General features: G+C 41.1%; 1 protein-coding gene across 1 annotated transcript in view; it reads left to right on the forward strand.

Annotated features, from left to right (window-relative positions):
• Positions 1 to 25886, forward strand: part of LOC139335032 (protein diaphanous homolog 3-like) — a 161588-nt gene that overhangs the window by 105980 nt on the left and 29722 nt on the right. The window contains exons 27-28 of the mRNA XM_070968415.1: positions 7912 to 8007; positions 8662 to 8724. Of these exons, the coding sequence (XP_070824516.1) occupies positions 7912 to 8007; positions 8662 to 8724 (159 nt within the window). The remainder of the gene's footprint in view (positions 1 to 7911; positions 8008 to 8661; positions 8725 to 25886) is intronic.

Below are 25886 nucleotides of genomic sequence, written 5' to 3' on the forward strand. Positions count from 1 at the left end.
ATGGATTTTAGCTCCTTTGCTTGCTACAGGTATCTGCATTTAGTTTGGTTCTGGCTTTGCCTACTTACGTATTCCTTAAATGTGAGGATCTCCCAGTTCCCTTCTCATTTTCCTCTGTCTCTTTTACCTGCCACAGTCAGGCTTCTACCACCTACTCTATAATATGCAGCCTGTTTTCGTCATCTGCACTGTGTTCAGGCAGCCTGAAAGAGCAGGAGCATCAGCTTGCAAGCATTTGCATGGAGCCCTATCGAGATTGAAATTCAGATTGAATAGGTGTTTTTTCCTCCTCCTCTAGCTGTGCCTGGCTTGTGTATGACAAATCTGTTGCATTAACTCCCAGGGTAGGCCGGGAGCGAGAATGTTTGTGGAGCGACAAATTACACATCAGAGCTTTATTTAACATTCCCTACATGGCTACAAGCGATGAACTATTAAGACGTCAAATAGAACGGCTAGAGATGCAACCCTGCATGCAAAGATGCTAAAAAACATAGGAGGGGCATAAGAAACAGAGGGAGAGAAAAACAAAATTCAAAGCAGCAGCTTGTATGAGATACTGTATGTTCTAATGAGATATTTCTTAGATAGTATAGGCAAAATAATGCCTTCTGTATTATGCACTAGAATTATAATGGCGCTCACATAGTTTGCATTTCTGACAATTCACAATTTGGATGGGATTGATCTGCTAGAATCCACTGAGGGTGATAGTGGCCTGGTTCCCTGTGTTGCTGTGGGCAACAGGGCTAACAATGTCCCAATGTCCACGGAGTGCTGTTGTGTTGTGTTCCATGAGGTGTGAATGTGTTGGACCTGACACAATGCCAGTTTATTGTTAAAAAAGCCCACATGAGATTTTGGTCGAATCAAAGACATGTCTGCACTGGCCTCTATGGTGTGAAAGGTTAAAGCAAGTCTGTTCAACCTTGTTCATAAGTCTGTTTATGTTGAACCCAGCTGTGTTGTTACGTGGTACTGTTGTGCCACAGCACATCAGTGCTGCACAGGACGTAGAAAAGGCATGCTGTCACCACTAGTTGGTAGTACAAGCCAGATTATTTGTGTGGGTACGGTTACTCTTGAAACTGTTAGGGCTCAATGTTGTAATTTGACTCTGCTCTGCTATTTTTTTGTGTGTAGTGCTAAGCCTTCCTGTGTTTTGGGGCCACCAATGTGACAGTGTGTACATGTGATGTACATGTGATGTACATGTGATGTACAAAAGGCACCTGGCGCTGGCATTATTCATCAGTCATGGTGGACTGATCAGGTTTTCTTGTACTGGCTTAGATTTCAGATTTTTTTTTTTTTTTTTTCTTTCCTTTGCAGCATCATTTGCCCATCATTATGCTGATTCCTATTTGAAATCCATTTCACCCAGAATTTGTACAACCAGAACATCCTGCAACAGAGTGCAGAAAATATAAATAGTAAAATTTCTGTATGACTGCCTTTAACAGATTGGTTCCAAACCTTTTCTGTCTGTGACTTCTTAACACAAAGCAATACCCTCTTACCATCCCTCATCACAGACTGCATACCCGCAAGTTGTAATTTTCTCAGACTGGCTGACTTAGAGGGATAAAACTATACACTATATTGCAACAAAAAAAGACAAACATCAGGGGAAGGTTCAAAAGTAAACAATTTTGTGTGGTGGACTCCTTTTTACTGTTGTGGTTATCCTCTTGCAACTCCTTAGACTGATGTCACTGCACCTTGTGGGAGTTTGGACTCCCAGATGGAGAACTGCTCTAATGGATAAATGATCATTTTATGAGGTTTCTCTATGAATATATGAATCTATCACAAGATTTATCTGATCTGATGATACATTATTGTGTGCACCTTACCTAAGGTACCACTGGTAACACACGATAGCAAAGGCTGTTTTTTTTAAGTATATATACAGTAGAGTATATATGGGCAGCATGGTGGCGCAACCCTGAAAGGGATAGGCGGTATAGAAAATGGATGGATGGATAGAGTATTTTTTATTAAACTGTTGCAAGGTTAATTACAGGTGACCTATTACAATATTTATTAGCTAGTTATGGTGCTGGCTGTCATTTGTACATCCCTTTTTATTATCTTGTCAATGGCTTGGCTGCTTGACATATCACTCAAGTGGAACTGAGGGTATTCAGTTGAGGGGTGGGGGGGGGGGGGGGGGGGGGTTGACTAGCCTTATTGCACCATTTGCCTTCTAAGTGTCCAAGGGAACACAATGGTTGGCCTGCATTCATTGTACTCAGGCATGTGATTTTCTCTCCTTAACTTTTCCATCCCAGCCCAATTGACCCTATTTCTTGCCTTGCTCTGGCCCACCACCTCAGCTACTACCGGGTCATTGTCCTGATGATAAGTGCCACATCCTGTTGAGTGAAGTGGCGGGAGGCATTAGACTGGGTCCGAATAGAGGGTAGACATCAGTGCACAGATAGGCTGCGTGTCCAGACAATAGAAAATGCCAGTCTGAACAGGCTCTGATTAAATAGATGGTGATTGAAGTCCCAGAGGTTCACCTTTCAGAGTTTATTCTTTTGTTTGTGGTAAACACCTTTGTGCATTTATCTTTTTGTTGGTCTCACTTATATTTTTTACATTAGTACATCTAACATAATTCCACACATTTTTTTCCTTAAAGAAGAGGACATTTGAGCCACACACCTCATAGAAGAGATCATTTGGCTCAGCTCCTGTTTCTTTCACTACTAGAACATGGGACTTGGAGCTTACCATAGAGCTGCCATGAAGAATGTGAACATGGTAGACACTGTTCCTAGTCTTTAAATAGACATCAGTGAGGCCTAGACTGGCTGATGAGAGTGTCTTCATTTTTTTTTGTGAAAGTTAAAGCGAAAAGGCTCTGTGCACATTGCACACCTGTCATGAGAGCTCTGATCCCAGATGCAGCAGAATAGAAATAGGCAGGCGTATTGTGCACATCAAAGCACCAATCAGTAGCTCTACTGCCAAAGCTGGGATACCACTCGTCACTGTCCCGTTCCTCTCACTAGTCTTTGTTCTCTCACCACGTCCTACTCAAAACCACCTTTCACGAGCTGAATGACTGTTTCAAACCCATTTCACAGCTACTAGCTTGACTAATATTCCTCTGCCATGTTTTCCTCCTTTACTATCCATGTGACATGTCTGATCTCTACCCCCCCCCCCACCCCACCCCCCCCACCCCCCCACTAAGTTTGTGAGAATGTGGGTGTGACTATATAAATATGTGTTATGTTTTTCAGTGTTAGGCTGTCTGAAAGCACCTCTTGTCTACATTCTGTGAAGCAGTTTTCCGTCTCGGCCTGTCTGAGTTGCTTCTGATTGATGTGTAAAATTGGACTGTTTTTGCTCCCATATATTCCTGAGGCGGGAGATCTGAGTGGGTTTCTTTTTCTTCACCTCCTGAGGCTCACAAACTGTTTCATGTTCTTGTGGGTTGGAGTCAAACGGAGTTCTACACATGAAGGCACACATTGCAGGTTGCAATAGATTGATCTGCTCCCTTTTGCTTTCTTTCAGTGCTATCTGTATTTTTGTGTGTACGTCTATGTGTGTTGTGGGGAGTGTAAAGCTTGCCGCCTGTGATGAATTGCCATAGCATTGGAGACAAATTTGGACTTCGAGGAACGTTGGTTTTGCTCAGAAATTCTTGCTGCCTCTCCTCAATGCCTAATAATGAAGAACTGGGCACATATCAGCCAGAGAAGCAGTGCAACTCCTGCAAATGAAAAGCAAAACAAATGCACACACTGAAGCAGGTAGGCAAGGATATGATATATCCACTGTGTGTACATGTGTGTGTTTGTAGTCACATATTGGCATTGGGGTTGGGTACAACCACAGCCAACCACCCTAGGGACCCTCTGCCCTCAATACTGGAGCTTCAGGGTTCGCTACAAAGGGACCATGTACTGTGGTGCTGCATCGCACTGTATGTATGAAAGAAGATGAAAATTGGTGGTTTATGGAAGAGGCTCAGATTGACAGAGATGAGGAGAAGTGCTTGTAGGTATCTGACAGAGGTCACAAGCTTCAGAGGTTGATCACTGACTGGAATCCCTGTCCTCATGAATGGCTTTTGAAATAGATCAACACTGTCTGCCTCTGTCCATATTTAAAACAGATTAGACACTCCAATGAGGAGCTTTTGATTTAACTCGAGTACAGAAACAGGAATTTTATATATTTTGTTAAAAAGATCATCAGTGTCATTCTATAATGACAGTGGTGTTCATGTTGACTTGTTGATCATGTTGGCTTTTAGTCAGTACTCGTAGCCTTTCACATCTGAATCATCTTATTTAGAGCATTTATAACATCAGTTCTAGTCTGTTCTTTGTGTATTCATCATCACAGTCTGCGATGATGGCTGGTCTTGGAGCTGCATACTAAATCAGACATGGCATGCTAGGCCGAAACACTTGCTATATGATTTTCCCTATATGATATGATATATGATATATTAAGGTCAGCATATTGTGGCTTATCGACCAACTTTTTCCCTCCACCAAAACTATTTGATCCCCAAATTATAGTTGAAATGTTCCCTTCCCTGTGCTACATGCAAAGGCATGCTGCTGTAGATATAACTATCAATCCAAATCCAAATTGAAAATCCAATTAAAATAAAATGAATTTACCATCGAATACTGCCATGTGAACTACAAATCAATGCGGCATCTTGTTCTCCCCAATGTACGGGCTTTTTTTATGGATCATGCTATGGACATCGCATGGCGCCCAGTGAACAATGGAAGGTAAAAATACATAAACACATGACGGGACCTCGGCCAAACCTAATTGACTAAATTTGTTCTACTGTCATTATCATAGTTGATATCATTATGTTGAAAGTTGTTGTTTTTTTTTTTTAGATTTTTGTATCTGCTCACTCCATTTACATGCATAGTGTTAACTGTAAGCTTGACTATGGAAGGCTTTATTGCAGAGTTGTTGTACCAGATTGCATTAGCTAATAAACTTACAAGTCAGTGTATTTGAGTGCAGTATAATCATATTTGGGAGGCTGCACATTTGCACTCTGGGAGTCTATTCTCTTAAAGGAAGCCGGCCTGTCCGGGTCCCTGTCTGCATGATTAGCCATTATAGAAGTCTGCCCCAGCTCACCCTCCTGGCAACAAATGCCTCCTGCTAATAATACACTCATTCTGCCCATATTTCCAGGATGATGTGGTGTTCTGGATGGAAATTTTGCCTCTGTTCACCAGAATTGCAAAAATATGATTTTACATATCCTTGTGTACTTGAAATTGTGCTTGTGCACAGTTTCACAAAATGGAGCTTTGTGTGGCCTTTGAGCCAGTAGAATGTCTGAGAGCAGCACAAAGCCCAGTAAGAATTTGATTTTCTTTTTTCTGTGTGTTATTGTTCCATGTGGAATTGAAATGAAATGGAAGGAGTGAGAAAAACACACACAACCTTAATCAGAGCATTGTCCTCCTACCTTCCTGCTAAATCAGTGGTGGGCCCCAACAGTCACACCATGGCAAGCTATTGTGGTACAACTAGGTCTCGATGAAGCCAATGAATTTGCAAAAACTTTAACAAAATGTGGAGGCAAAAATTGTGAATATTGTGGATTTGCACAACCCCAGGATCGGCCTATATAGTATATATATAGTGTCCTTATTGCATGATTCACTGTGACTACGTTTACATGCCGTCAAGTAACCCTTTCATAACCACAATATCAGCAATAACCCGGTTACACATGGCCATGTAACAACAATAACCCTTTTGAAAAACCGGAATATTATTCCGTTTTTTAAAAACCTGAATATGACCCCTGGGTTACTCCTTTTCTAACCCGAATATTTGGTCATGTATACGCCTATCGGAATATCCCCATCGAACAGAACATTAATTTGTGCTCTGCGCATGTTTTATTCACAAGGAATCTTGGTCTTTTGAGTGCATGTAGCATGGATATGGATGGCACAGCTCCGGCTCCATTTCCTATTTATCCATGTTCTCGCCTTCCATTAATGAAGAAAGTGAGACAGAATAGTGTCAAGTACTGGTGGTGGGTCAGCACCAGCACCAAAGCGCAAACGAAGGCGACTGCTACCGGCCCCGGGCTGTTCATTATCCGCTGTGCTGCTGTTGTTGTTGTTGTTGTTGTTGTTTTTGGATACAGGAAGAAGAAGCTGAAATGACGCGCATTGCGTCATGACGTTCTCCGTGCGTCGACACATTGTCCGTGTGTCGCTGTTTTGATCGGGATATCCCAATTGATTTCAATTACCATGTATGCAGGAATAACCCTGTTTGCTCACGCATGTAAACAGGTTATTCCAAATGCTTCAGAAACCAGAATATTCACCATAATCTGAATATTGACTGCATGGAAATGTAGGACTCCTTGACTTTGGCAGGATCCTTTTCCTGTAAAGCAGTAATAGACGTAGCTCAGTTAGTGACAGTAAACTAAAAGTCTCAATTTTGTTGCTGTAAGAAAGTTGGGGTCCGGGGCTGAAGAAAATTCAGTGTAGAGGTAACGAGGGGTCACATTTCTCAATAGTGTCAGCATATTGCGGTATATTGCTGATATTGTATGCAAAGTTCAAGTTTCATCTGCTTCCCTTGTTGGTTAAGATCAGTTACAGGTCTCCTTTGCAGTGCATAAAATAACACAAATATGAAATTTGAATAATGTGTTTGTGATTTAATCGTCAGTCAGTGGTTAAAGATATGAAAGAACTATTAGAACTTAAGACCGTAGCAAGTATTAATCTAATGTGTGTGACTTTCAAATCAGTGACCAGACCAGCACTGTAAACAGGAGTCTGTCTATTTGCTGAAATGTCGATGCACAGAGCAGACTGTGGCCTGGCTGTCACTCAAGGATGGAAAATCTGTCAAATAAAATTTTTGTGTTTGTTTACATATTTAAAAACAAAAAATAAACACAAGGTTTTTGCATATTTTTCACATATTTCACATTTATTTTTGTTTCTTTTTTTAACATCTTATATTACAGCACTTTTTTTCAAACAAGCATGAAGGACACCAAACAACAAAATGAAACTGATACACAACCTGTCAATGGCATCTCGCAGTCGAATGTAATAAAACCGCCAGACTTCAGTGGCAGACAGCCCTGGTGGTTGAAAAAGACCTCAAATTTTATTGCCAGCACAGAAGCAGTGTTGAAAAGAAAACATTGACGCACAGATATTCACATTTGCATGACAACCACAGTATAAACTTTTTATTGACAGTGTGTGTTCTCCTTGAACGTTCCCATATACCTGCTATCTATTTTCATTCCCATCCACTGGAGGCTGTTTTCACTGCAAATCACTAGCCCGGTCCATCATTCTGCCTCAGGTGTCAGGGCCAGGTTTTCAGCTGTATCAACACAGGGCATGATTTACATGTCATATCTACAAAGCTTTTGCCCTTGATAATATCTGCATTCTGATTGTTCCCTTACTTCTACAAAGCAAGGACCATGTAGCCAGGTTTGAGTGTTCATCTAAAGCTTTACGGTGTATCGTATGTCCCTGTATGTGTGACTTCATTACTAGTTGACATCTTACATGATTTTCCAGTCCAGTGCAATCCAGTGCATGACTAAACTGCACTAGGATGCAAACACTACGCTTCACATTTGCACATCAGGTTGTCTACCTGCCTATTTGTACATTACCGGATTTGCTTGGAACTATTCCCATCATAAGCTGGGCACTACTATAGGGCTGTAGCTTATAGAATACATACAATAAAGCAGCCTGCCACTCTAAGTTCCAAACTGTTGCAATCCTTATGGCAAACTTCACCACTAAAACAAACTGCACTTCATCTGATTTTGTTTCTTTACTTCTCTTCTGTCTTCCAACACCCACTCATTCTTTTTCTTCCTGGGTTTTTCAGAGAATGATGAGACAGGTGTGATGGATAGTTTGCTGGAAGCCCTACAGTCAGGAGCTGCATTCAGAGACCGCAGGAAGAGAGCGCCAAGACCCAGAGGTGAGTCTCATATCCTTTACTGACGTTTATACACAACCAAAGATGCACACAGAAAACCTAGTACCCATAATGTTTGGACAAACTGTTGACAATGTTCTGATTGCCATCAGATGTTGAAAAATCACTGAGAATCCTCGGCAAGTTACGAGCCAACTGGATGCATATTTTTCTTGTTTTGTTTTTAAAAGCGGAGTGAATTGAATTCAGCCTCAAGTTCTCATGTCTTGGCTCCATGCACTCTTATTTTCAATCACTTGCAAAATACGCTAGTTAGTTGTTTGCACACATGGTTGCTAGCGCAACAATGCCAGAGAGTCCTCAGCCTGACAACATTACAACAACTGTTTGATGTTTGGATTCCAGTGAAAGGCAATACACACCCTTTTCTTCTAGAGTTCTTACATTCAAATCAAATACTGGGAAAATTGAAATAACAAACACATCTTATGAATCTAAGATGGGATCTGTGCACATTTCTTAACTGATTGCCTATTCTGCTTCAGGGGTTATTGACAGCTTTGCCCTTAAAGTATGTCTTGTTAATGGACTTCACTTCACAGCAGTTCTTCACCATGTGAATGCTTCCTAATGATCTTATTGATCCCTCTTCATACTGTATGTGTTATATGTATTTGTTCACTGCCCTCCCTCAAGATAACCAACAGAAGACGATCAGCCCCAGCTCCTTCCGACAGGTTCTCAGGCCTGTTAACCATGGTAATTTAAAAAACAAACACAAAGCCAAAGCCTCAAGCATGTTCAGCTCTTTCTTCTAACTGTCTAACTGCTCTCGCATGCAAAGCAAAGTCCCTTTGTCCTGCTTTTTTTATGTATCCAATAATCTCTTCAGTTGTCCATTTGCCTTTTTGCGACCTTGTATATGCCTTCTGAAAGGGTTAAAAGCCATTGCTAAAACAGTTTGAGGCAGTACTATGTGCAGATGGTGAGAATAGCGGGGTTGAGATTCTTTGAAAGCAGTGTGTGGGCTGTTCTGGCGGCTCAGTTTGATAAGGTTCCTAAATTGTTCAGTAGCTGCAGTATATTGAGTTCAATCCTGTCCCTTTGAATGCAGTTGGGATCGTTCATATTTTTTAAATCTTCCTTAAAGGAAGTTTCAGATGTCTATACACATCAATATACAAGTCGAGTTTCCCAGACTTCTGTGAGAGTGTGATTTTTTATTAATTTTTTGTCTTGACTTTCTCACTGTTGACCTATGTGTTGTAGGTTTTTGTAGAGTGATCAGGCATGTGCACAAAGACAAGGTGTGGTACACATTGCATGCAAGCCACTTGTAGCTTGGAGTACTTCAGTGTTTTGAATCTTGATAAAAGGCAAGCGTATTTGTGTTGAACCACATAAGTTCCTGCGAGTGAAGACTGGATGGGATACTAATTATCCTAAATTAAATTGTCGTACATTATTCATGGTTGTGAACAGATATTTTGCTTTTAGCTGTTGCTAGAATAAACAATGGTTTTCTTCTCTTGTCAAAGGTTTTCTACAATCATTACTGCGGCACTTAAAAAATCACACTGTAACCCTATTACATATTATTACTTGTTATTGGAACCCCAGTGGGATGGATACAGACACACATGAATAAAATTATTCACGCTCAATCCACCCACATCATTGATGGCAATGATAAAGGGCCTTGCTCTGTTGTTCTGCTACGACTTATCTGAAATTAGATTGGAAAGGGATGAGGGGGAGGGAAATATACAGGGTGGGAGGAAAGAGACAGATAGAGGTGGCTGTAACTTAAGAAATGGAGAGAAATGGTGTGAGGAAGAAAGATAGAGACAGTTAGTAAGGGTGAAACTAAGAAATGATGTCGGAGAAAGAAAAAAAATTGGACCCAGATGATGTTTGCCAGTGTGTAAGAGGGAGAGAGTGTGTGTGAGAGAGTCAGTAAGTATCAGAGAGAACAAGCTGGAGCTATGTTGCATTAACAGGGGATTAGAGGAAAAATAAATTGCAGCACGTGAAGGAGCTGCTGCTCAGTGTCCATGTTGTGAAAAGACCCCATGGCGTGTTGTACAGGTAAGAAGGTCCTGGAAGGTTGCTGGCCCAGCTGCCCCCTGCTGGCAGCTTCAGACATGGCCTTGTTGACTAATAAAGCTCAAGGTTTTAGCCTGTCACTGCAGGCATCATACTCACTGCCAGCCTCCCAGAGCAAACACAGCTAATTACTTTTCTCTGCCCAGCCCCAGCACCAGCTCAGCCCTCTCAGTGCCCATTCATCTTAATTTCCACCTCTCTGCCATCTGCCTCCTAAATAACACTCCTCCTCATTTCCCTACCATCCCATATCCCCGCTGTCTTCTTCTATACTCTCATGGCCTGACAATGGCCCTCCCCAAACATAATTGCCTGTTATTGGTATGGAGTCTCCACTTCCCCTGCCTCACCCCTTTTCTCCCATTTCCCCTCCCTTCTTCTCTCCTGTGGAGATCCAGGCCTTAATTGCCCTGGGTTTAGTCACCAAAGTGAAACCCACAGGATGCTCTCAGTTTAGCTGGGAGGTGATGCAGTTTAGTGTGCGGCACAAGCACTTAAACAGCTGCTTTCACTTTCACACTACCCTACCACCTCCTTTTCCCACAGTTTTAAATACCCTTTAATAATTGATCTCAAGGGTGTTGCTACAGTCCAGTGGAGCAGCAAAGAGAATTAAAACAGAAACATCTGTGCCAGAAGATACTGTAATTAGTGTTGAAGGGGAGATATTTGAATGGTCAATCCGAACATGCATGCTGCCATTAAGAGTTTGCACCAAGGGAGACTCAAGTGTAGCAGTCTGCTGTCTGCAGAGACAAATCAAATGGCCGATAAATAGCGCTCCCCATCATAAGACTTTGATGAGACTGTGGAGTAGTTCGATTATGGCTGTAGTGCATTGTAGTTATGATGAGTGTGACTGCCACCTAATAGAAAATAGGTTTTAAAGATTCCTTCCCCTCTACTCCACTGTTTGCTGCACACCAAGGGGTGCACATTGTTCCCTTCCTTCTTTTTATTTTTCATCTTTCTCCCTCCTCTTATCTCTTGCTCTCCTCCAATTGGACTCCTTGGTTTGAGTTAGGGTCTTGGCCTGGGTTCCCTCCGTTTTTCTCAGCTTCCTCTCCTCCCCTACCCCTAAATTGGCTGAGCACACTTTCACATGAGCCAGCAGCTAAGGTGTTTAGCTTGGTCTGCAGTCTCCCTCAGCACACATACACACCTACACATAAAAGTACACAGACACACCCACAGACTTCAGGGGATGAAGGTAAGCTGGCTTTGTGGTGGCTGTGGCATGGGTTAGGATAAGGCTGTGAGGCTCTGGGGCTCCTCAACACTCTAAATTGGATTGGGCTCCACACAATGATGGATCGATGGTGGTTAGCCACACAGGTGTAAGAGACTTGAATCTGCAAATTGAATCTATAAAGCAAGCATTGCTTTTTAACTGTGTCCTTCTGAAAACATCTCTCCGGGCACTCTCTGGTCATTTCACCCTTCTTTGCGAGCTCTCAGCACAGCCTTACTCCCAATCTGGTGTGTGCATGTACACGTTGAGGGGAATCACATAGGTGCACTTATTCTATAGTTGGACAGAGCAAGAGCCCCCCGGGGTGTGCAAGACAGCACAAGCCAGAGGTGCATTATGAGTGTACATGCAAGCTATAATGCCCTTGTCCTGGAATTATCCATTATGGAGAGGGAGTAGAGAGGAACAGGATTTATGAAGGAGTAAATGGCTCTGTCTTTCGAAGCAATTACTTCAGATGTCTTTAGTGAAAACCGAACTAACAATTATCGCGTGTGAGCTACTAGAACTAGAACTAGAGCTTGAAATTGATGTAAAGGTCAGTTCACAAAATCGGTGAACCCCTTTACAAATTGGTTATTTTCCTCACTTGCACTTGAAAGCGTTAAGGTTATCAACCTAAAAGCAAGCCTAGTTATTGGAGATGTTTATGTAGTTGCGGAGTGATCTTTATGACCCTTTTTGCTGAATTCATGTTTCTATATATAATGTTGGATGCAGCTATTGAGGGCAGACTTTAAATGGCTTGGGTATAGGTGCAAATGGTAGTCAGAGATGACTAATAGACTTAATTTGAGGCTGAACACATGATGTCTTTCAGGGCCTGTGCTGCAGAAAATCATTAAGACAAAACTGTGGAGACTGTGAAGTTGAAATGAAAGTCAAAAAAGTAGGATAAAAAAGGAAGTTTGTTTCGTCCTGTCTCTATGTGTTCTGTGTACTCATATGTAAGACATTTGTGAAAACTAGCAGTGAGAGTCAGTCACTGTAACTTCCTGAGGCAGGGATACTCTAGTGGAATCTGCTGTTAGATGCTTGCCTTTTGATTGGGCCTCTTATAGACTGTGATATGTGGATTCCACTGCAGGCTACTGTATCCTGCAGATTGCGTGTGTGCTCTCTCATCCCTCTTTCACATTTCTGTCTCCTCATATCAATGTCAATTATGGGAGAAAGCTTCCCAATCCTCCCGAAGTTCCTCAGTCTACTCTTTACTTTTTGACTTTGTTTTGTCTCTGCTTTATCTCCTCCCTCGCCTCGCTACTTTCCCCTAGACATGACATAAGCAGAAAAAGAAGGGGTTATTAAATCATTTCAGTGAGCCCAAGACAAAAAGAGGAGCACAGACGCTCTCCTCCCAAGATCTATTTGAATTGATGCTGCACGTCATTGTTTCAAAAGTGTAACTGTAAAAGTCGCTGATTTATCTGCATTTGGTCATGATATATCATCCACACATCACATACGGCCTGTGCGTTTTTCATTAAAGTGATAGATTATTGCCAAAGTGCTTCTGTTCCTGAACACCAAATGTTCACTCTACCACTTTCACACATACACTCTTATGCATACATGCATAGAAATGTCATCTTAAACCCTGTGTTTTAATGATGTGCAGGCAGAAGGTCAAAAGCCACCCCTGGGTCAGGGCATTAGCTGTGTCTAAGACTTGGACAGGTGTACTGCTCTCTGTATTCATGTCCACAGTCATCTGGCCACTTGGAGTCACAGTGTCTCTCTTATTGCCACATTTGATTGGTGGTTTCGATGTTTAACTGTTCTTGTAGACAAAGGCATATCCAGATGGGAAAGTGTACCTTGACCTGCCTTTGTCTGTCTGTCTGAAGTGCTGCGCTCGGTGTGTGTGCGCGCGTGCGCGCATGTTTGAGCCTGTGCACACATACATTGAACAGATGGAGCAAGAGGGCACCTTAACAGAGTGGCTGGTGTAATTAGGTCCAGACTGTGCACTGAGACTTGTGGAATAGTAATTGAGGGATGTAGAAAGCAATGAATGAAGGATTATTTTTTTTCCTCTTTATTCAAGTTTCGATGAGAACAGTCGTCTCTTCCTGCAATGCCCTGCTGCACACTTACACACTTACACTCAGTCACACATGGAAGCTGCCAAGTACAATATAGTCTAATTCGCTGGTCACTTAGGAGTTCTTCTCAAGCAGCTGGTGATTAATTGTACTAGATCTATTCTACTGGTCTTTTGATTGAACCAGTGACTTCCAGGCCCAAGCCACGTTCTCTAATCTTTAGTCTCTACCTGAGGTAACTCAGTGGCATTTATTTACAAAGCTACCATGTGCCCTTTGTGTAATACAGTAACCACAGTAACCACCATGAAATACGTTTCTGTCTGGAAACATTTGGTCATAGATTATGGTTTTCCTTTTACCATGTGATCATAATGCTGTTTACTTGTTGTGTTGCCTTTTGAAGCAAGGACATATATAATGAAAAATGGCTTTTTATTGCTCCCACTTTTGCTGTAGTCCTTCTTCCTGATGATTCAGAGGCCTTTATCCGTGGAAATGTGGTGAATTTGATAAACATACATATCAACTTGTGTTAAAACTAATAATGATTGTATTAGCCTCTGGTAAGAGGGCAAGCTTAAAGCACTTCTAGCAAATATACCCATATTCATAAAATTGTAATCTCTATAATCCATGCCCAGTCCAGAAAGTAAGAAGATGAGAAAGTGAAACGGTGTGTCGTATTTTCACTTGACTGATTGAAGAGGTCATTGTAATGAGTGAGAGAGGAGTGGACACGCATGCACACGCAGATACACACCAAGCTCAGCTGTGCCCACTCTGCCCTAAATAGGAAACAGATGATAACAAACACCTCTGCACTCGACTCCATGTCGCTCTGCCATACATTCCACATTTTTAAGCAAGTCCTAAGCCGATCAGGCTCCTCAGGTATCCACTTTTAGCTGGATTATATAAGGAAGCTGGGCTGTAATAAAGGCTGTGGATTGTGAAATAGAAAGTGGTGTTCAGCATGTCGAGCCAAGGACCCTAATCAGCCTATTCACACCAGCTCAGGCCCCAAACAGTAGGTGAGCTAAGCTAATGTAGGATTGCTATTCAGCCAGCTTCTGGGATCCCTCCCCATATCTTTTCTTTTCACTGTCTCTTCTTCTGCCCTCCGTGATACACACCCTATGTGCAGGAGACAGAAAAGCCAGTGGGCAAAAAGTCAAAAGATTTATCAGGGATTTACTTTAGATTCACATCTCAGGTTTCTAAGACTTTTGAATCTCTACTGTGTCATTGTTTTACACTCTCGGTCCCCAACCCTCTCTCTTTGTCCCTCGTTCTCCATCCTTTTCTCTCACGAACCTGTTATGTACGTTGATTGAGACTAGGCTCCTACATACTACTCTAGTGAATAATGCAGTGGGAAATGAAGTCATTTTCACCATGGCTTTGTGCTAATTAAATTTTACAGCAGCCTTATCACCCAGCCACACACATTCCTGGTCCTCCCACATTTACCAACGCCAGCAGCCATATCACATAGCCGTCAGCAGGGTAAGAGCGAAGGAGATGATTATATGAACTTCTGTTGTTATGGGAGGGAAATGAGAACTATCTCCTCTTTATATCTTTACAAAGGGAGGTGCTTGAGTTCTGTCTCTTCGGTAATACCTTGGGTAAAAGAAGGTCAGAAGTGCTTGAATGGCATTTTTCCCCACTCATCTCACCACTGTTTCCATCTTGCCACACATTTGTGTTATTCCTTTATTTGTTTATCTTTTCAGCGGGCCGTCTGTCTGGTTTTGTGCTTCGGGCAACGTTTGCGACTGGTCACACCGTGGGCCTTGGCAGAAAGAGCCGCAGCTCTGTTTGCATGTGTTGCTATGGTTGCAACTAAGCTGTCTTGACTCAGAGGCAAAGCAGAGAATTTTGGTTGGAGTGATGAAAGTGGGATAATGTGTGGTTTAAAATTCTACTCACCTTCCTGCAATAACCAATCTGTAAACAGTCTCATATCCAGGTGCCATTCTCTAGTGCACCACACTCATACAGAAATAGGAACAAACACCAAGGCTCCTATTGTTGATGATTCCCACGACCACTTTAGTCTGTAGTGATAAAATGATCGCATTCCCCCCAACTGCCTCATCTCTCTGTCTCTCTCTTGCTGGCTGTCATTTCTGCTGCCACTCCACCTGCTATGTGTCTCCTCGTTGATCCAGGAGCTCTAAGTGCAGCGACAGGAGTTCCCACGCTGACAGAGCGGGAAGGCCAGCCCTCAGGCTGCAGGATCTGTTTGATGGTGGATTCCCCCCAGAGATTGGGATTTGGGCTTTGCTGATCTGCTATTATACCACCCTTTTATACCCATACACTCACTCATTCACACATTAGACTGTGTTAAGCCACATTCACTTCAGCATGCACAACACACACACACACACACACACACACACACACACACACACACACACACACACACACACACACACACACACACACACACACACACACACACACACACACACAACACCCCTTGAAGACACTCAGCCTTGAGTCACAGGGCCATGTATGTGTCTCTGGCCTCTGGGCTAAAGAGCTTCATTAGTCTGGCACTAGCTTTGATTAGCATCCTCCGGGGTACAAATTAGCAAACAAGCTCAAGTGATCCTGTGAAGAAATACTCATTTCAGGACTTTCATGTGATGCAGAAATATGAGCACTTCTTAAGCATGTGACTTTCCCTGCCATTCAGGAGATGGCGGTTTTATCTTAAATCAAGTTTTGTTGTAGTCTCATTAGTGAGGATACTCTCCAAGAAGATAAAACTATAGCACTGGTTAGTAAAAAGGATGAGTGAGCCAAGAACATATAGTAATGAAGCAGAATTCTTTTTGGATGTCAGTGACGCTAACACGCACCTAAGTTTGTGCATTTACTTTATGTGAGTGTGCTTGTTTGAATGTGTATTTGCTTTATATGTGCTTGTGAACATGTGCATTACATTACTCTGACACATGCACCTGGGTGTGAATGGATCCATTCACTGCCTCAGTAAGAGCATTAATGTGTGGAGATGTAGTGTGTGCAAGTGCATTGTCCGAGACATTCTAGTGAAAATTCCTAGAGCTGCTGCCTGCTCTATAATAACCATACTTGACATTTCCCTGTCCTCCAGCCTGTGGAGTCTAGCAGATGCTTTCCATTCCAGTTGAACCCATTAAGGCCTTCTCTTCTCTCCTGCATCCACTGCCCTGTCCTTTGGCAGGGCCCCTCTGAATGTCAAAACTCACTGTTTAGCATCACAATAAAGCAGATATGGGGCAGAGGAGTAAAGGAAAGGAACTGGTTGCTGGCTGGCAAAGGCCATGGACAAAAAGATTATTTAAAAAAAATATCTTTTCTTTTTTTCATTTCTCCATTTCTGTTTTTGACATAGTGACTTTACTGTAAATCTGCATTAACAGTCTTGACTTGTCTTTCAACAACCAGTATAACTTATTAGAAATAGAACAGGCAAATAATTCATTTAAAAAGTAGTAAAGTAGTTGAATATCTGGGTTAGGGTTAGGGTTAGGGACCCTGAGGTTGTGAAGTTGTCTTGCTGTAAGTACTGTGTTGATCTTTGTTTTAACAGTTGTGCTACTATAACCATAAGATAGTAAACCAAATTTGACACCTTTTGTCATGCTCTCTAGAAGCAGTTATTTTTGCCTGGCCGCAGAGCCTTAGATTCCTGAAAAGGGACATAGAATTTCATTTTCTAGAAGAGCCCCAAAATTTTCATTGTTTGGCAACTCATTGAAAATGTAATATTTCTGATGCTTTCACCTTGCTGATTGTCATGCATATCAGGAAACTAGCAAAGCAAAATGATCTTGCACATTTTTATTCAGTCTGATAGGAATGTTGGTGTGTTTCCTGATCCTGCTTCAGGTTCCTCTTTAAATGACTATCTTCATTCCAGGTTTCAGTGTGAAGATGTCTGGCTCCAAGCTTCACAGAACATCTTTTTTTTTACATATCATTTCTACCCAGTGTTACTCATGAAGTAAAAATTGCAGAACACAGAAAAACATATTTTGTAAACAAGCCCTTATTAATTACCCTTAATTAATGAATCACATTAGAGCCCAGCAGGAATATGGGGAAGAATACGTAACAAATTCAAAAAAACTGACTGGCAGAATATAATGAATAATTTAGGGATTTGCACAATAATCTTTGTAAAGCTAAATGATAGAATAATTGATCACTTTAAATCTTAACGCAAGTTTTGATTAAATGGAAAACATAATAACCATGCCCAGTGGACTTGATTATTGTTTTGGCCATGGCGTCTGTGGCTAGTCTTGATTTGTGTACAAACTTGATTATTTTTCTTAACGGGGACATAATTAGCCTGGCTAGTTTGAATGGTTATTATAATGTCAGACAAAAAGGAAAGAGGCTGTCTAAATGTATTTCACAGATAGTAGCCACACAGACAGCAACACACAGATATTCACACTTGTATGCACCCAGATTCTATTCAGCATGCAGGAACATCTCTAGCCAAACACAATTGTTTATAACGTTTGTTTTGATATAGCATACCTCACATTTGCAAGCTAAAATAATAGAAAATTGCTTATTTCCTTCTTCAGTATGAAATTCTTTGATACTGGCAAAAACACAAAGCAGGTTGAGTAGGCATGTTGAGATGTAGCCGGCGGTATTGGCTTTACTGTTTTGTGTACCTCATTACTCTCACTTTGAGTTCCTTTCATAATGCTATTTCTGCTGCTGTTGCACACATGGAGAGTTTCTAAATGCTGCCAGAACCAAGTCATTTAATTTTCTACAAAAGCACAAATAAAGATAACATGCATATGTGGCTGTTTCCCACTTAAATCTTGCCTCATGGCCTTTTCTCATTTTGTAATAATATCCTTTGGCTTAGATCAGAAGTGACTAAATTAGATACAGTATGTTGTTCTTCTAAAGCACAACCCCCGCACCAATTATTTACACAGCACAGCTATAAGCCATGGAAAGAAGTCCAGGACACTTTCTGATATTTTCAAGCAGTATTGACAAGGCTAGTTTCCTAGGTGCTTAGATGGTTCTACTGATGAGGCTCATCCTCTTTTGATGACAATGACACTTGTAGCACGTACACAGGCCTAATGGACTTCTTAAAAAAGGGAGGCAGGGTGGTCTTTGTGACTGCACACAGTACTATGTTGGTTGTGTCTTCGAGAGTACATCCTGCATCTTTTTTTTTTTTCTCCTTATTGCCTTCAGTCCACTCTAAGCCAATGATTTTGACCATATACTGAGCTTGGAGCTCGGAGATCTTTACCAAAACAACCTCAGAGCCTTAGTTTGGTTTTTGCATGTAAACTGCGTTTAGCTAGCTTAGTGTGGAAATAGTCCAAAACTCCAAAGCAAAAGGAGAATCCACCAGAAAAACTGACTTCCAATAAATATGGTTTTACATGTCTATACATATTTTCTTTTTTTTCTTTTTTTTTTAATTATTTTCAAATCCTATAAATTCAAATGCATTTCTTAGTGTTATCTAACACTTCTTTGTCATTGTACATAGGAGAGAATGGGATGTTCGCTTGTTATTTCTTTGGCAGTACTATGAAAACTCTTCCCATGGATGCATGAACAGCAGAGCACAGCAAATAGGTGCAGGCATGGAGGGGGGAGGGCACATGCACTTACACACTGGCTTGTTCAAGTGATTTCTGATCAGAGGAAAAGAAGTAACACTTCCATTTAAAGGGATGTGACGTGGTTGTTGAAATACCTGCAATAGGAGCCATGAGCCTGTTAAATGAGGTCCTTTGAGCTTCTCAGAAGATAGATAGTAGCAAAACTCTTATTTGACTTGCTAGCATACACGAAGCATACGAAGTGTCCCTTGTGACATCTGTCCCTATTCTCTCTTACTACATAGATAAAGTTTAACACTGACCATCCTGCCTGAGAGTTAATGAATTAGGCTTATCCACCATGGAAGGTTTTTGAGAGAAGAGGCATGGCTGCCTGTAAATCATCCATCAGCCTGTCCAGTGTGCTGAGCCTGAGCTCTGACAATGTGAGGTGTTTGGGCAGAGGGGACATGATTTATCAGAGAGGTGACTGATTAAGTGAAGGCTCTATTTGTGAGAGGTACAGCAGAACTAAAAGATGATCCCATGTCGTTATGTCGTTTCATGAAACATGCAAAGAATAGTCAATGAATTCCTGGGGAAAATAGCCACATGAAGATATTGTGGATAAGAAGATATGGGTGTGTTTCAATGGAGAACTGCAAAGGGTTCAAACTCAAAAGAGATTGTTTCTTAGGGAAAAAAAAAAAAAAAAAAATATATATATATATATATATGTGTGTGTGTGTGTGTGTGTGTGTGTGTGTGTGTGTGTGTGTGTGTGTGTGTGTGTGTGTGTGTGTGTGTCTGTGTGTGTATAATAGCCTATACATAAGAGCTGAAACTATTCTTGGTGACTTGTTGTGATTTTCAATTTCGAATTACTGTAATCATTGGCCCTCCAGCTTGTCACTCTGCTCTGTCACATTCAAAAATATCATGGCCAGAAAATAATGACTAAATGTAGCACTTTTTCCTTTTTTAAGCGATAATTATCTGTCTCAGGTGTTAGAGAGCGGAGAATGATGAGCACCAAAATAGATCAGGCAAAGAGAAAAGTCTCTGATCTTCTCCTGGCAGTGTAGTGGAATCAAATAATGAAACACTTAACGTTAAACCACTGTGCTTTTCATGTGCAAATTCAACTTCACACATTGACAGTTCACACTGGCTCTGTAGATGACTGGTTTGGATCTTTCTTATGTCATATATTTTTTTTTTTTTTATTAGATGTAAGTCATTATCTTTTGTTTTGTCCTAGTTCCCAAGATTGTGAAGGATTCATACTTGGATGAAAGGGGGTGAGGGAGTTGACATCCACTTTAGTAGACTTAAATGATCCACTTTGAAAATCAAACAGAGATAAATAAATATCAACAAACAATGACAACAGACCAACTCACCTCTGTAACAGCTTTATCAAGATTTCAGAGGTGGTTTATGGATGTCTCTGGTACAGAGGCGGAGAGTGAGAGAGAAAAGTATGTAGATGAAATAACACTAGTGGAGGTGTAGTGCCTTTAACCTGTTTGTGTATGTAGTGTATTTCTTCAAGGACCCTTTTCAACAACTTACATTCTAGCTATTTTCCTAGTTTGTCAAATGTAGAAGGAGTAGTCTTACACAATTTATCTTTTACCTCTCCACCCCCAGGCACAGCTTTAAGGCTCAAGTGTAATATGCAGTGGTCTCCCAAATGCTGCATTGATCTCACCATCATATGGCGTTCATACTATGCAATGCAAATCAGATGGGAGTCTCACGCTGTGAGGTTTTCAACATGGATTTCGGGTGTAAGAATTCTCAGTTCATGTTCTGCAAAAACAAATATGAAAACTGATGAGTTTTCAGGTACCACAAGACAAGAAGTAGCAGAAATTTGTTGTTACACTTTGCTTTTATACCAAAGAAATGTCTAGATATAGTTCCAAAACTTTTGCAGCTGGTTCTTCAGGACCTCCCATTAGTTACAACTGTCAGAAATTGTCATAATGTGTCTCACACTATGAATGAACGGCACTTATTGTACCTTTAAAGCCCAACATTTTTGACTTGATCCTTTTTCTTACCTGCTCACATTTATTGTAAATGGCTGGGATGTGTGGGTGGAAAAATAATCTCACCAATTTATCATATAGTGTGCAGCCAGCCTTAAAGATAGGCATAAGATGCGTACATCAGGGAAGCTATCACGTATTTTCAGCTTGTCATCAGTGAAGTATATTTTTGGCCCTTGCCATGAAAGCTTGGGCGAAAGGTTTTAGAGCCTCAACTAGTTTAACACATACACTGCACATCAACTACTGTGCATTTTTGTCCCAACGACCAGTTTTCATTTGACAAAAATATACCTCATTCCCCTTAATCTTACCTGTCATCTTCCATCAGCCTGAGTTCGGCTAAGTCACACAAAATTCACTTTTCATTCATTGTGTTGTTGTAGCAGCAAAGATCTCAAATCCCAATAGATAAAACTGAAACTGTCTGCGTGGCTAGATAGCACTCAGGGTAAGTGGAAAATGTCTTTTTGACATTTTCTGACCCTTCAAGGTGAGACACAGCACAATTCTTTTGAGTAAAGCTGTCCGGACATTATGCTGCTTGTGATATGGTTCTGTACTGCATAGCTGCGTTTTCTGGTGAGGCATAGAGGACCAAGATGGACAGTGAAAAGCACAAGGGAAAGGACTGGGATGCTACGCACTAAGTAAAAACAAATGGAATAAACAATGTTAAGAGACAGGTTGTCTATATCTCCTTTCTTTGTCACCCCCCCCCCCCCCCCACCCCCACCCCCCAGCTTTCTCTGTCTCTCACTCTGGACTGATGAAATTGCCAATGATTTATCACAAATGTCAGTGGCAGGCGCAGCAGACTGCTGTTTTGTCCCTGTCAGAGCCAAGTAGAGCCTGAGGTAGGCAGCTTTGCTTATCAATCAAAGCCCCCTCTCTTCTCTTCCACCGCCACTGTCAGTACAAAGCTTACTGGATCACGAGCTCTCCAAACCCGGAGCCAACATGGTTGTCATGGAGATAGCAGCATATGGCAGCACAGAAGCTGAAACAAACAGGAAGTGACATAAACCTTCCAGGTATCACTTTGTTGATAGCTGCCCTCTGTTACAAATACAGCTTAGTTAGGTGAGAGCAGTGTTTTGTTGGTGTCTCTCCAGTTGCTCCTTTGACTGAACCCAACCACCCCATGTCCAAACTCTTTGGTTTCTCCTCTCAAGCCACGTCTCCTGAGGTGTAGTTGTGCATGGGTAGTTGTAATAAACACAACATTACCGAAGATTGCCTGAGTACCTTTAAATTTCAAATTCAGCATATTTCACAGGTGACCCGTTACCACTTGTACTGTTACATACAGGCAGTCTTATCTTTCTGCTCTGAAGAGCATCCAGCCACTCATGCAAAGTAACCAAACTGTGATGATTATTTGAGGATTTGCAAGGAAGAGTCGGCCTTAATTATCTGTCATTTACAAACACTTGACATAGCATTTACACACAACAATGAACTTTTTCTTCCCTCCTAATCCCCCCCCCCCATGGGTAGTTTATGATGATGTCTTGCTGCTTAATTACAGATGTGTTTGAATGGTCTTAGTCTGACAAGCGCTAATTTGTTTGGCTGTTTTGTCAGATAGAAGATAGGGTGAAGTTGGTGTTATTTGTTCTTAGTACAGCTTGCAATGGAAAACAGCGGCAAGTAACCTGAAACATAAATGGCCGTGAACCCTGAAAGGCTGTCAACGGTGGGAAGACTTAGGAAGAAATAGAAACCTTTCATTCTATTGTGTACTGATAACTATCTTCAGGTAAATGTGAAAAACAACATGGTGATTGAAGTTAAGTCAAATTGATGATGAACTACAGGTGGTTTAAAGAGTTTGAAAACTAGATATCTGTAAGTAATTGACAACAATCTTCCATGTCCTGACTGTAGAGCATCTTTAACAGCGGTGATATTTGAGGTGCAGTAAAGGGGATAGTATAACAGTAAGAAGCATCAGAGAAAAACCAAGATTTGATACACAAGTAAACAATATGATGAGTAAAATGGTTGAATATTGATATCAGATAGTTTAGTCTGCACTGACATTATACATGAGTGAATTTGTCAGTTTCAGTGAGTAGCAAAAAATAGCAATAGTAATTCATTTCATTTAAATTTTCATTTATTAATTCAAAAACATAATTTAAGCCCTTTACACAGACATGTTGTTTTGCTTCCTAATGTTATTAATCCGATCAAATTTCCATGTGATACTGTCACGCACGCTACCAGGACAGATCCAGAACTCCACTGGAAAAGGTTAGTGAAGTGATTTATGTTAAATGCAGCCATTGTTTCTTTTTAGCCGCATACAAAATACTCCTGAGTTTAGAGACATCTAGTTTCCACTCCACTTCTTTCTGTTGTTTCCCTAAAGTGTCTCTCCTTCCTGCTGTCTGTGCTTTGTACATTTATGAAGTAGATTCATAAAGCCCCAGGATAAGTTCAATTTTTTGCTCAAGCTGAGACATTTTGAACTCATGTGGACACACCTCTACGTGAGGTCTCGCTGCCTTGGAGGAATTTGCATGTGATTGTGTCTTTTCGTGACTTGAGAACTGGCCTTGCATTCAGTTTAAACAAAAAGAAACTGCAGTGAATGTGAAATATCTAAATGGATACACAGTTCTCCTTGTGGCTATAAAACACTAAATGTTAGAATTTTACAATTTATGTATCATTTATTCCCGTTTCTAACCTTTTTGACTTTGGCTAATATCAACATTTTTACCTCACTTCAAGGTGTAGTACGAGTAATACAAATACGTCAAGGTGTAAGAGGGAATAATTTAATAGTAAACTGATAAATAAAATAATTTCACCAGCACATTCTACAAATTTTCAGCACCAAAGACAGGGCTTGCTTTGCTCCTTTTTCATTGTTTCATTTTGGTCTCTGCAACCCGCCAAACCCTCACCCTTTCATCTTTGCAGTTATCAGTCAGGTCACACACACACACACACACACACACACAGAAAGAGAGAGCGAGAGCAGCTGTAACACTCTTTGCCTGCAGGTGGCTTCAGTTTTTAAATTGCCGAAGCTATTCCTTCTCTTGCCTGCAGGTGGCGATACATCGGCACACCTGCATCTGCAGGTCCACTGTTACAGGAGTTTCTTTTCTTGCCAGTAGTCGACACAGTCTTGCCTCGGCTGCTGCTTGTGCCATAGCTCGAAAGTCCCTATGTCCATGTTTACTTTTCCTGATTTCTAGTAGATGCTAAATCCACTCCAGCGTATAGAACGGACAAATAATGTTGGGTTGTGTAAGCGTTGTTTTCCTATGCATCTGTATATTACATATCCTCAATTCCAAAGTAAATAGAGAAGACAAAATGTAAGACAGATACTTAATGTGAAGAAATATTAACACATAACATACCTTTTACAGTTTGCAATGTGAATGCAGCATAAGACTTCAGGGGACTCAGGTGTTGTCATCCTCAATGTCCAGTCAAGGCATCTGTATACTCCAGTATACATGACCATATGTACATATGCTATACGCTATAATGCATGCATCGAAGGCTATTTTTAATATTTTCTAATTTCTAAACATGATTACTAGTACGTGATATACCTCTGCCCTCACACATGCATATGCATAGTTTGAGTAACACGGACCTGGCGACAACAGCCTCTCATGAGGGCTCATTAAATGGAAAGAGAGTGAGATTGTCAGAGAGAAATATCTCCCGCACTATAGCATTCATCACACATGAAAGAGGAACATTTCTTTTATATGCCACAAAGAACAACTGGCTCTAATGCCAGGATTGTACTCTGGTCAGGTCCTAGCTTCAATTCCACTGAAGTGCTGAAGACAAGTGCTGTATTTTAATCTTTTTTTATTGAGAAATGATTATTTTCAGAGTAAACAAGCAGTTCCAATACATTTTAGACTAGAAATCACTATGCTCAATTTGCTTGATCACAGCACTGATTAGTCCATAGCCACAATCAAATGCTTAACTCTAGAGTGCAAGAGTTTTTTTGGCAAGGTGATCTGAGAATGCTTGTTTCAAATATTCTGTGTCACTGTCACTGAAAAGAGTGAGGGGTGCCTCCCTAAATAATACATCTACTCGATCAATGCTTCTTCTTCTGCTTCTTTGAAAGTATGTTCAAACAACGTGAATACCCACAATCATTTCTCGACATACATTTTTCCTACATACATTTTTCAAAGTGAAACTTTACTATGTAACTTTGGGCAGCAATCACAACGTGATTCACACATAAAGGTCCAGTGTGTAGGATTTAGTTGGGAGTCTTACTTAGTGTTTCAGGGCTTCTGGTGTAGCCAGTGGATATCTGGGCTGAGGCTACCTCTTCTGTGCACCAGTCATTGTTTACACTCCAGTCAGCAACTTCACTTTCAAACTCAACAACAACACAACATTTCAGTAAATATCTATGAATGAATATCTTCACATGAATGCAGATAGTTATAGCCAAAGCCCATTCAATGTGATTGGTCAATAGTACGTGGACCACAAATGGAAATCAGAATGCTTCCGATACAAACATCTTGTCCCTTGCCTACCTTGCATTCATATGGAGATATCTGTTTATCGACATTACTAACCACCTAATATGTCCCCATTAACACCATACCTCATCCTCATCCTCATCTTCAACCGTTTATCCGGGGTTGGGTCACGGGGCACACCATACCTTTCTAGTTTAATATCTGTTCTGCCCAGCTGGCAACCTCCTCAAGTCTCAAGTTTCTCCCAAAGATTCCTGTGCTAGAATACCAGGAAGGCTTTGCACAGTTTTAAATGAATAAGTCACAGCCAAGCACAAGTATAAATCAAGGAAAACCCAGCAAGCATGTATTCAAGATATTTTGCAGCA

The sequence above is a fragment of the Chaetodon trifascialis genome, chromosome 1, assembly GCF_039877785.1.
Source record: "Chaetodon trifascialis isolate fChaTrf1 chromosome 1, fChaTrf1.hap1, whole genome shotgun sequence".
Taxonomy (NCBI): Eukaryota; Metazoa; Chordata; class Actinopteri; order Chaetodontiformes; family Chaetodontidae; genus Chaetodon; species Chaetodon trifascialis.